At 44.2% G+C, this 13,372-nt stretch overlaps 1 protein-coding gene across 2 annotated transcripts in view; it reads right to left on the minus strand.

The window, feature by feature from the left end:
- ADAMTSL4 (ADAMTS like 4) overlaps positions 1-13,372 on the minus strand; it is a 156,852-nt gene that overhangs the window by 25,105 nt on the left and 118,375 nt on the right. For both annotated transcript variants that reach the window (XM_069218553.1, XM_069218552.1), the window contains exons 8-11: positions 9,085-9,289; positions 6,552-6,727; positions 5,770-6,019; positions 756-995 (exon numbers count right to left, since the gene is read on the minus strand). In XM_069218553.1, the coding sequence (XP_069074654.1) occupies positions 756-995; positions 5,770-6,019; positions 6,552-6,727; positions 9,085-9,289 (871 nt within the window). The remainder of the gene's footprint in view (positions 1-755; positions 996-5,769; positions 6,020-6,551; positions 6,728-9,084; positions 9,290-13,372) is intronic.

Here is a 13,372-nt window from a genome sequence, read left to right on the forward strand (position 1 = left end):
TGACTGACCTACAGTTCTGCATATTACTTAATACTTGCTTGAAAGCTGTGTGTGCCATCTTTCTTAGCAACGAGAAAGCATTCCGCGTATATGTATTGTCCTTTCAGGTCTCTGTTTTAGACAACTTTAGCTGTCTGGTGGCAGACCTATTGTTTCCAATACATAACATATACTTAGAGCAGCTTTGGGTCAGCCCCTTCCTAATGACTGTATGGCTTTGTTGCCTGTTCTCTAGTCAACGGTTTTGACCCCTTATTTTTGTGTTTGTCCTACCCATCCAAGAGCAAATGGGTCTCTCAGTTGTCTGACTGCATGAGTTGTATTCTTCCATGCTACACCCTTTGGGACTCTTCTCGGGTATTCAGTAATCCACAGAAATGCATGTGTTTCCTTACTCTCTCCATCTTTTTATTTTTCATCTACCCCACCTGCTAACAGCCTCTCTTCCAGCAGGTCCTAAGGCTGCTCCCTATCATACTGGCCTTGTGATTGTTGTTGTTTTGTGAGGGCCCAAAAGCTTCACTCCGCTGCCGGGACACTTGCATTCTTTCTTAAGCTTCGAATGCACTTTTTCACATTTTGATTTACTCTCCTAACATATCTTCCCGCCATGTTACAATGGAACATTACAAATGCCTATATCATAAGACATGCTCAGAACTGCAAGCACTACACATCCCCACCCTCACTAGCACTTTCATATACCCTTGGCCACCAAATACTCAATACGACACTCCTTGCAAGTGCCCACCTACCTTTTCCACAGGTAACCGAGCACTCTGTGGTGCCCACTCTTTTCCAGTAGAACTCGGGGGGTTCTGCCCGGTTACGAATGGGTGGCGGGGGCAGCGGGGGTACTCGAACAATCCTCTGGAGGGTCCCAAGTGGTCTACCTGACTGGCCGCCCTCTGCCACATTCCTGCTCACTTTGGCGGGGTGTGTGGCGAAGGTAGGGGGCTCTCGTACTTCGCTCCATGACCCCTGACTCAAGGCACCTAAAAAAGAAGATGATGATAAATTTAAAACCAATATGAGGTTAGAAGTGATGCCTCACAACAGCCTCTAGCTTATACCCCCCATTAGGGGATTCATATTTTGCAGACTTTACGCAATCAAGTTATATGGAATCCTGCAGAACACCCAAGCGACACAGAAGGACAAGCTACTCCCACAACCTCGTCATTCCTAGAAAAGTAATAACCTAATACTATGACGATCTCCGCAAGCAAAGTGAGCGCTCTGAAACCCCTTTAAGAGTTCCATCTACACTTTGCTCCTTCCATCTGTTCAACCAGCCTACCTATCAGCCTTCTATTTATTCATCCGTCAATCCGTACAACTATCCTTCCAACATTTCGTCATCCATCCATTTAATCTATCCCATTACATCTATTCGTCAATCCTCCAGTGTACCTATCTATACTTTCCTCCATCATTTCACCTTTACATCATTCCACTCTTTAAATCTCAGCCCATACATTCATCCTTTCTCCCACGTACACACCAATAAATCCCTGTATCCATCCATCATTTCATCCATCGTCTCACCCTTCAATACATCCATCCGTCCTTTCACTGATCTACCCATTAATATATTCCATCTTTCCCCTATCCATGCACTCATCCTTTCACCCATTCATCTTTTCACTCTTCAATCATCTACCTTATCTCCTTTCTTTACATTGGTCCACCCTTTTATCTTCCCACCGATTCACCCATCCATCATGTCACTCGTCAATCCATCGTTCCACCTTCCCTTCCACGGTTCCTGTTACTCGTCCTTCCTACTTTGAACTGTTCCCTATTTTCATTGTTCCCTCCTTCCCCCACTTCCCTTTACTTCCTTCCGTCCATCTGTTTTTTTTCCCTCCACTCACTTTTTCCTCCTTACATTTTTCTATACCACTCATTCACTTTCTCTTTCGTTTTTTCATCATGTCTGTGTGTCTCCCCGTGCATGGCTCCTGTGCCTACACGCTAACCTCTGTTTCCATAACATATTATTCATGAGCAATGGGTCTGTAGACAGATGAGGCCCATGACGAATCTAAAATGTTGTGAGACCCTGAATATCAATGCAATGTGAAGCCACACACTCTGACTTTCACTGAAAAGGGCTCCCAACACCTCTCTCTCTTAAGTGGACAGCAGCAGAATTTGTGGCTTAATCCCTTTGACCCAAATCTGACCTCCCATATCTTCTGGTGTCCCATTGCCACCACAGCTTAACATACAACTCAGCTCCAGCCAAATTTCACCAGGCTTAAAACAATGAAACAGTTGCTGCACACTGCATGCAGTCTTATGCACGAGTGCTGCCCATGCACCTTACATTAGAAAATATACAACGAACTAAAATACATTAAGCAAAGAAAATGTTTATTTTTTATTTTTCTGAGAGTTTGCTGTCATCTTCAAGCAAACAGTTTAAAAGTAAAAAAAAAAAAAAAAACTAAATATTTTAAATATGTTTTGATACGTCATTACAATTCATCATTCTATTAAAATACTACCAAATTATATTTAACCCAAATTTTTTAAAATAATCATATGAAGTGTCTGCTAAGATGCCTAAAATTTTTAGGTGATCGTTCAAATTTGCCCAGAGTGATATTCCCTGGAATGGGACACTGAACTGGGCAACAACTAGATTTCCAAGCAATCAAGCTCGGAATCTGATAATTCCAAGCCTGGCAACACCTGGCGCGGAGAACAGCTGTGCAGGGTAAGGTCAGCTGCTTAACACTAACCTATTAATGCAAAAAGATTTTTAAAAGCAATAAAAACAGTCCAACTGACTCAAACCATTTGATTGATATCAGGTCTAATTGTCTAGTTCACGAACAGTGGTCTTATCACGTTAGGGATGTTTACTATCTAGTACTGGTTTGGTTTGAGGTCTCATGTTACACCCTCGAAATCACTAGAGCAGGCCCTAAACCCTGACCCTCTTGTTAGCACTCTTCTGCAGATACTAGTAGTCGGGCGCCCTGATGTTTCATCCATGTTGACCCCTAGTGTATCGCTTACTCAAAATGCAAAGCCATCCAATGACAACGACCTCCAGCTTCCTTGAGTGGGCTATTCGCAAAGCTTGCCAGTGCTCCACGCTGTGATAGCAGGTTTCCTGCCACTCACGAGACCCATATGTTTCCTTAAGATGGTAGGTGCTCGCTGGTAGTGAGGCATCCTCACAGAGATCATTGTAAGTTTCCCATCCAGTCATGGCTGTTACCTCATTCTCCTTATTGGTCCAAACAGAGCCACCATGGCTGCTTTGCTTTCCATCCATTCCATTCAGGTGTTTCCTGCTTCAGGGGCCATGCAAAACATAGTGAAGTTGTAGCTTATTGTACGCAACGCATCTGGTCTGTTCATCTGAGCTATTGGTTTCGTCGCTTCAGTTATTAGTTTGCTGCGTCTCATCACTAGTGCATCCCTTGACCCGCCATCTCATTTGAGTCGGAAGTAACCGTTCCACTGCTGTCTTTAGTCTAGATGTCACTAGTCTTCAATAAAGATGCCCCTCAAAGTGCCACCGTCACCACACCAATCTGCTTTTTAATGGAAATGTCAGTCTTTTCCCAGAGCTCATTGAACCGGGCTGCTACAATAATTCCAGCAAAAGGCGGATCGTTGTAACGCCTGAAAAACCTTCTGATCTGGACTAGCATCCTTGGCCAATGACTGGAAGCAGCTGAAACCAGTAAGATACAAAATGTCTCCAAGGCCATCTCTTCTAAGACAGGAGAGACTTAGTTGTGAAGCTTAGTCGAAACATGAACCTACCACCATATGGCATCTGTACCTTGGACCACCAACCCCCTCAAATAAAGAACCTAGGAGTGATTACAGTCGCAACCCCTCCCTCCAACCACAGTTTAAGAAAGTGACTATAGCTGCTCAAACACCCTCAGAATATTAAGTCACACCTTGCTACACTTAGATTTCCATCACCGGGCACATGCTATGGCTGTCCCAATGCTGGCATATCAAAACTATTCAATACCTATTAGCAGTGTACAAAAAAATCCTAAGTGTACAGCCACACAACTTGTACACCTGCGCCCAGACAAACGCATCACCTAGCCTTTCAAACGGTGCACTGGCATCCAGTTACATAACTTTGAATCAGTTGCAACGCCTCACCAAGAATCACGTGCTGAGGGCCAGTCTACCTTTAGTCTAAATCCCCGATCTAACATCAGAGAAGGAACTTTGATCCAGAACAGACCTATGCTTATCTGTTTATTTAGAAAATCTTGAATTAACATGAGTTATTTTTCCATGCCCACGCTGGAGCTCTGGAACCCTCTCCCCAGATGAATAAGGATAATTAATAACCACCAAACATTCCAGAAAGCGATAAAGCCCTGGCTCTTCCACAACTTGATGGAAACTGAACGTGTAGTCAGACACTACCCTAAGCCTGTGCTAGAGTGTAGCAGCACCTTAGCTTAGGTGCTGTTTGAAGTCAGATGCAACATGCATAGAGCAAACCTCCAGCCATTAGACATGACACCCAATAGTCAAAAAGACACGCAATAAACCTGCCGGCTACCACCTATAGACAACAAACTGTATTCTCACCTACATGGCCATCTCAGAAAGTGCTTCAGGGATATGAAGCAATATGAAAATGCTACAGTATAATACAACAAAATCCTCAAGACCATGCACAAAAACTTGCATGCAATGCCAAACAGACAAGCACAAAGACGTTTTTTAAATGTCTTCATGCCTTTTTTTCTCCTTCTGGTGCTGTCTGACAGGTGGCTTCCTTCTGTAGCCACTTTTCTGATGCAACAAAGGACAGGCTTGTGCAAGTGGTGGTTCTTTCTGCAAGAAGATACGGGTTTGACGTATAAACGAAAGCCTCAACAATGTCAAAGACCTGGTAACACACTCGTCCACAAAACAAACTTGGACAAGCCTGACCGCAAATGTGATGCAAAAAATCTCAGTAAATTAGAATTTACAGTTTCCATTTGTATCAAATTAGAGGAACTGAATATATCTGGCTTTTTACCTGTGACAGAAGCCTCTATCATTTCGAATAAAGTATCTTCGTTTTGCATAATTACAAGAATAATTAGAAATTGGGTTTTCAATAGGCATCTCCAGCACCATATATTTAGGCCTAAGGTTAGTAGTGAGTTATAGTCACCGGAAATACACCATATACTGGAAAGCAAAATCAGTAAATATTCTATATGCTCACAGTGTGGATCTTCAGAAACCTATGAAGAATATTCACATCGGATAATTTATTTGTGTGGAAAAAGCACAAGAGAAGCAAACTATAGGAAATAAATTTAATTTGACTCCAAATGATGTAGGCCTATAGCCTATTTTTGTAAAAAATAATCACTAAATCTGACGTAAGACAAAGAGACAAGCACAGGTTAACACCAGAAAATTGTGGGGTACACCAAACACGTCCTTGTGAGAACCTGGCTAGCAATGTCTATCAAGTCCACTGAGCTAGACATCCTCAAGAACACCTGCCCCCTGACATATCCAGGCCAATTTTTTGCCAGACATTATCCGCCCAGTGCCTCAGTTCCCCATTGCCTTTGTCCTATGCATACTGACCCTACAACATGACTACTCTCCCAGAGTCAACACTGACAGACCCTGCACCCAAGGCCCTGAACTGCACTGACCCTCCCCTTCAGAAGGCCTGGATTCTACCTGCACCCAGACATACCCTCTAGAACAAACTCTTCCCCACCCACAAGCCTTAGGTGGCACATCGCAATATCTTACCCGATCCTCGTGGTGGAAGCTGGGGTTCCAGTAAAGGATGGACGACAGGACGGGCCTGGCGAGCTTGTACATGAGGATTATCAGGACGGGCGTGGTGGGCTGGTAGAGACGGACTATTAGGGCGGGTGTGGCGGGCTGCTACAGGCAGATTATCCGGGTGGGCCTGTTCCAGCACATTGTCTGAGCGGTCCACCTCAGAGGACACAAAAAAGCGATAGGAGACTCCAGGGTTATCCTGTTGGAATATCATCTGGGATTTAAATGATAGAAAGGCCATTAATTGACAGGGATTTTGAAATTCATATTAGTTTCACTAGTGCGGACTTTAGGTTTCTCTAGGCAGGATAAAAAGAGGAAGAGGATGGCCCTTTATAGAGGCAAAAGGGAGAACTGAAAATGTCATCACGACCTAGGCAAAATTAATTTAAAATAAGCATACACTGGTCAGTCAGGTAAAGGAGAGATATCCAGGAAGGACAGAGGCTCTGAAAAGTACAATTAAGCCTGCACCATGGTTAGGCACATAAAACCAATGTCTGATATGATATAAACTCTAACACAGCCACAATATTTTTTTCAAAGGTGAGCCTGTAATGAAAGCTCCAGCACTTGCTGGTTAACCCCGAAATGTGCACTTCTCAAGCAGGCCGCAAATACCATGAGTGGACAGAGACTGTACTAGAAGCAAATGGATGTTACATTGTTTGCGCAAACTTTCTCAGGAGACAATTCACCTAGTGTGCCGAAACGAGTAGCAGGCAATGTTTTGTTAGTGTGCTCACATAAACATCAAGGGCTTCAGTAATGGGTCCTTGTGCCGCAAACGACTCGCCGCCCGAGTTCTCTTCGTGTCCTGGCCTTGTGTAGATGAATTCGGTGCCAGCAGCTGGGTATGTGCCTGGGGGATCAACTGCCCAGTTCCCGTTGATAACCGATTTCCCAGAGCGGCTCCTTAAAGCTGCAACAGAAAGAAAAAAATGGAGATATAATCGCATATTGCTGGACAATCAAACCAGTTTCCAGCATTGGCTTGATCTAAATCTAAACAAGGCTCGGCAATGGCGGTAACTGAATTTGGGCCATTGCTAGCAAACCTAATAAGTGAATTCCATTTGTGACCAGACCTATCCAATAGCCAGTGTGGCCATAACAAAACACTGGATAATTGGAGAGTAACCTTGAGCAAAGAACTGCAACAACATCATCTGAACAAAGGCTAGCATGTGCCTGAGCCTAACACCGTTTTGTATAGGTCTGCAACCTGAAAGCGAGCCAGTGTGGGCATAACATATGCTCTGACATATTTGAGCTCCTGTACAATGGCCTAAGACTGGGCTAATATTGGCCGAGGCAGTGAAAAATGTCCTGTGTGGGCCTGAACTATGTACTAGCCTGTGAACTACAACCTTCACGGACACTTGGATTGCTATTAACTGAACAAGGGTCAGTCTGAGCAAAGATCTTTTTGAACTTGGCGAGAGGTGGCTTATGGTGGCCAGATCTGAAAATGGGCCAACACGAGTCTAAATGAACAATGGCCTGTGTGGTCCTAACATGAACTGGAGCCAGTGCTAGCCAGAGGGTGACATAAAAACAAGCCTACATGGCCTGGTAGTAAGCAATGGGCTGTGTGGTCCTAAGGTGTGTGAAGTTCATTGTGGACCTAACATGAACAAAGGTTAGTCTGGCTGTAACCTGGACGATAACATGCAGTGCGGTCACAACATGAGCAAGCAGAAATGTGCATTAATCATGGTTAACTAGAGCCTTTGAGTGTGTATTCTGGCCAAGGGTCTGACATCTAAGTACAGACCTATTTGGGCCTACCAAGAGCACAAACGTATGAAGACAAATTTTGAACAATGCCAGTCAGTGCAAACAGGGCCAGCTTTAGCGATGGTGGTACCCTGTGCGACAGTCTATTTTGGCGCCCCCCCACCCTATGACCACCTCCTCGGATTGACTCACTACCACCCGACAAATGTGCCCCTTGTCTCTCCATAGCCCCCCTTTCACATACATTCATTTGTTTTAAAGTACTTGTAAAGGCTGGCTTTACTAATCCATTCAGTTATCCACATAAAATACAGATTTGTTCTTTGCAGCAGACATATTAACCCTCTACGCTACTTTATGGCGAGTCAAAGCTGCCGCTTGACAAAACTTCCATCTCTCTCCCTAGCAGGAACATTAATCACAAGAGGTATTGTGACATTTTAATTGTTTCCTGAAGGCTGGACGCACACCGAACATTTCAGCAGGTGCTTTGAAATCGCACGTTTTGTAAGTCCTTGCTAAACACAGCACCCCCCCCCCCGAGGTCAGCACGCCCCAATCCAGGTCAGCACCTGGTGAGGACACACCACCCTAAAGCCGGCCTTGAATGCAAACCTAACCTGAGCTAGGGATGCAGTCCCTTGATGTTCCTGCTTTCCCAGGGCTACCCTTTATCCATTCACTGGCGTGCCCTTCCCTCCCCTAGTCAGTCCTTGACTGATTCAGTCAATCCTTGTATTCCATAGCCATACATAATCCCCCCCACCCCTGCAACTGTGTCCTCAGGCACTCTTAGTTTCCCCTCTAGCCAAAGAATCACTTTGAATACCCCTGGCCAGTTATTGCTCCTCTCCACTAGCTGTCACTCATCCGTTGAGGTCAGCACTCATCCCCCTTAGCAAATGCTGTTCATCTCCAGGAGTCAACACCCAACTCTCTTTAGTGAACACAAACATCCCCACCCTCCAGAGCCAGCAATTCTTAAATGAAGTCATAACTGATTTCCTGAATAAACAGTTATCTTTCTTAGTTAGCTCTCATTTATCCTATCTGGGACTTGTTCACTCCTAACATTCGTAGCCTGCAATGTTCATCTCTGGCCTTTACCAGGCAACCCTAGGCAATCACTTACATAGCCCTTCCTTGTGTTACCTAGCTACACTTCACCTTTAGCCATCACTTGTCTCACCTTGCAACCCTCATCCGTCCTAGCCTTTGATTCTCTGCTGCAGCTAATCAGCACATCTACTGATACCATTCTCACCCCACATCTGGAACAAGTGGCACTCGTCTTCCCCTCACTCATGTACTTGTGACACCTAGTCAAAACTTCTCTGCGGTCATAAGTCGTTTTCTGTTTCTCCTCTCTGGCATCTCCATGCCACCCCTAGCTTCCTTTGTAAGGCACTTATCCACCAGGCATCTTCTGGTTATTGACAGTATCTTCCGGCTATTCAAGTTTTCCTCTAACCAGCCCCAATACATAGAAAGTGTGAAGATTTTTTTCTTTCCTTGAAAAGAGCCAAGATCGCTACATACCAAGATAATTGGGGCTTCTCGTCATCTCGGTCACGTTGATTTTGGTGGCACCCTTCGGGATCTGCAGTATCTTGTGGTACCCAATGGGTACATTGGTATCATTGAATATCCCCACTACAAGTTTGCAGGCTTTGCCATCACCACCACATGTTCCACAGTCGTCCAGCGTCTTATTGGATCCCAGAATTCCATCGCAGCCCGGCCTCTGTGAATGGAATGAAGAAAGTGAGAGAGAGTGTGGCTAGATCAAAAGCTGCCTTGCAGCTGAAATGCAGGCAAAATACAATTGTAACCATCATTTCTGTTACTTCATTTCTTCCTGTACATTATGTTCAAGGCTTTCTGCACCAACCTCAGCGCATCCTTGGGACTGGACATATCTTCATGCAACACAAACTTTGCATCTACTGCCAAAAGAGGACTGGAGATCTTGTTGTACCGCCCTAGATGACCATCCCTTCATTTATAATGTCCAGCATTATTGCTACATCATACACTGTACAACAGCCAGGATCTTGAACTAAATCTCAGCAGCAAAAATAAATTTCCACAACGGCCTCGAAGTCCAAAGAACTGTGAAGACCTGCGTGTTCCCCAACAATTTACAGATCACTCAGGCTGTTCTAAAAGAAGAAGTTGACCCCTGGGTCAACAAGCAACTGGAAGCTGGCACATGTCAGCAAGAATGACCTTATCAGCTTCAAATCAAGCCAAAGTGTAGCTACATGTCTGACATGATAGGAGTACCCCTTCAACTCTCATACATGACAACCAACACCTCCCATGTAGGACATGCCATAAACACATTCTCCCACCCATACATAACAAATACCATCGCTTCTTACCTAGCTGCTCTAGACAGTGCTTCAGGATCACAAGGGTGGCGTAAAGCATGAAACAAATGCTGCAGTATAATATACTGGAACATAATTTCCCAATAAAATCACTTCTGTTGGCCATATCTTAGAGCAAGACAAACATCTTTGATGATTGGCTGGTGGCACTCCATCCACAATCACCAATTCCTCTAATTTGTTATGATCATTTTCTCTTGGACTGTGAGGGAGACAGGGCCTTGATGGGCTAAGAGGTCTGGAGTTTTTGTGGTGAGTATTTTTGCTTACCCATGCCCTAATTCCCCTTCCTTTTCAGGCAGGGAAATATATCCAGGCAAAACACTCTTGGAAGGCAGCTGGATAGCCACTACTTGCTTGGCCAAGAATTATTTTCAACATGGCCAACCATGTAGCATTTCAAAGAATATCCTATAAACAAAGTTGCTTTCAAAAGATGTCCAGCAGGTTATGTTTGTAAACTGAATACAGTGTGACCCAAAGAGCTTCATTACAAAAGACATTGATAGGGATGTTAATCTCAAATACTTTTACATGTACCTTTGCCCTAAAGGATTAGATTGCTGAAGTGGCTGGGACACCCTGATTGGAATAGGATTCTAGGCTATTGGGTGAAGTGGACGTGAAATTAAACTTGTATATGTCTCATTGAGCCATTACTGCTCACCTCACATTCAAATCACAATGGGCCATTTTTGCCTCAGAAAAAGGATGGATTTAAAGATATAAACGTAATGACCTGATTTATATGAACATCAGATGCGGACATGTATTCCTTAAGGAAATCCTGAGGCACAAAGTTAGCTGCAAGAACATCCAAGGTCTCTGGTGATTAACCTGTGAAGGATGTGCTAGCTCATGGGTCAAGGTAAAATAAATTGCTGCATCGAATTGTTGTGTTTTGGTTGATCGTCTTACGTTTCTAGGAATGGCTTTTTCAGTAGTAGGCTTGCACTGGATATATTTGGCCGAAATAAAGAGAATATATTTTCATTTACAAATTGATTAAGTGGAAGAGCTGGTAGGTTGGTGAGGTGGGAGGGTGTACATCACCCATTTTTCTGATTTAGGATTGATCCTTTTAACTGATAAATGTATGGCTTTTTCAATTTGTATTTTATTCTTTCAAATGTGTATATGTGTACAGGCTGTATAGAATTGCCTTCGGGCTATTTTAAATGTCAAATGTAGCACCTCTTAAAATAATAAACAGTTGGGTGGGTTGATCTGACCAGTAGTTAGCCGACATAACATGCCGGTCTTCAAGCTGATTTTTAGGCAGCGCCTACATAGGGACTAATAAAAAGAGAAGGTTTTCAAAACCTTCCTAAACAGCCATTGGCAATGGCAATAGGTCTGGATTTCATTTTGAGTGCTTACTTAGCCATTACAGGAATGCCTGCTGCAGTGAAAAACTAAACCAAAATAGGACTGCTTTTTGTGTGCAATGCCCCAAAGAGATTAAGAATTTAGGCCCGTATTTATACTTTTTTAGCGCAACATTTGCGCCACTTTTTAACTCAAAAGTGGCACAAACGTACAATTGTATTTTGTACGTTTGCGCCGTTCTTGCGTCAAAAAATGAAGTAAATGCGGCGCTGAAAAGGTATAAATATGGGCCCTAATGTGTGATGATTCAGTTTACCTTTGAGATGTAAAATAGTCTTCCACACTCCATAAGAAGAGGGACGATACACCAAAACTCCCAACTGCATGAGGTGAGAGAGTAATACTCCTCTGACCAAAGCTAAAGTTTACTATCACCGATATTTTAAAGAATTGGTAGCAATAGGTCAACTGACAAGCCAGAACTAAAAATTTATGTTTTACGTTCTATCAAAGTTCTCAGAGAGTATGTTCCACTGATTGTGGATTGCACAGAAAACCTTTTTCAGGATAATCCACATGTGGGTTATGAGTTTCAGACTGGGGCATCTGATGTAGGTGGACCATGCGATGGGTGAACCTGAACATTTTCTCATGGAGGTAGGCAGCTGTGTCTTCTCTGTGGCGGTCAGGCAAGTAGGTTTAAATGTGGTGCTGCACTTACGGGAAACTAGTTGACCCAAGTAAACCAGGAGCCATCTTGCCAAATATGCTTAACCCTTACATAGGTTTATGCCAGCATTTGTTCATTTTTTTGTTAGAGTTGGAGCAAAAGGTTTGGCTTAGTAGCTGGGCCGCCACCATATTCCGGTCGGCAGGGCACTCTACAGTCCCGTAAGTTCATTTGACAACATTTTGCATTTTGGGAATTGTATTCGTGGTTGGCTTCCAGTGAACCAATGGGTGAGCATACCCAATAAAGATTTGTACCACAAGAGCTAAGAAATGGAAACACTACCCAGTTGCTAACATAATTGAGGGGGGCCAGGATGCGACAGATCTTCAATTACAGACCGGATACAGGACTTTCAACACTATCAATTCACAAAAATGCCAGTGGTTGTGGAAGTGACCTCACACATACTTTGCAGCCTAATTGTATTACAGAGTTTACAGGGCTGACCCTGTGATGCACCCATATCTGCTCAACAACTTCCTGTTTGCTAACGAGGAGGAAAAGAAGGGCTAGGATACGCATGCAAGCGGAGGCATGCTGAAATAAAGTTTATATGCGACAGCACTTTACAGTCAAGACCTATTGGCGATCAGCGCTTAATATTGGTGTTGATGTTGTATAGGTGGTGGTACTTACATTTGAGCTATCGGCGGTTTTGGATGTGTTGGAGTAGCTATTTGTGGTGTTGCAGGTATTGACTAGGTTGGTGGTGTGATTTAGTGGAAGCCATATCTGAATGGTTTTCCTTTACTTTATGGAGAAACACTCCGGGAAAACAAGCGTTGGCAAAGTCAGTAGCTCAACACTCAATCCCAGACCCATTGCCTTGGCCAATATTTTTAATTTTCTGTTCCTGCTGCGGCCTAGTTGGCCCTCGAGAGTAGCTGAACCTGTGCAAGGAGAACCAACAGCAAAGGCAGGGCTGGGACAGGCTACCTCTAGTTGGTGTCAATGGTGACTGTATCCCTTTAACTAAAATGTGTACATGGGCACTTCCCAGCTGTGTCAATCTGGAAATGAAATCTAAGCAGCCGCGCTTCTCACGTCTGAGAGACGATCCCTCTGAGTCTGGCAGCGGAAGTCGTGTCTAGCAGCTGTCTGTGTCTGTACCTCAGCCCGCAGGAAGTCCGAAAACATGAATGGGACACTGTGGTGTAGCCGGCCCACCTACTTCCGTTGCTTGGTCTTTCGCCCTGTGCAAGTGACTGACCACAGTCGTGGCCCCCTGCTAATTGTCCACTCCACATCTGTAGCTGTTGGCTCAGAAGCCACAAGATCCTCAGAGGGGCCCACCAGCTCCTCCAACACATCTGCTCATCATCCTCACGTTTCCACTTAGCTTTGGCCTTCCTTGTAGGGCTCTGAACAAATG

Source organism: Pleurodeles waltl, chromosome 12, assembly GCF_031143425.1.
Source record: "Pleurodeles waltl isolate 20211129_DDA chromosome 12, aPleWal1.hap1.20221129, whole genome shotgun sequence".
NCBI classification, from domain to species: domain Eukaryota; kingdom Metazoa; phylum Chordata; class Amphibia; order Caudata; family Salamandridae; genus Pleurodeles; species Pleurodeles waltl.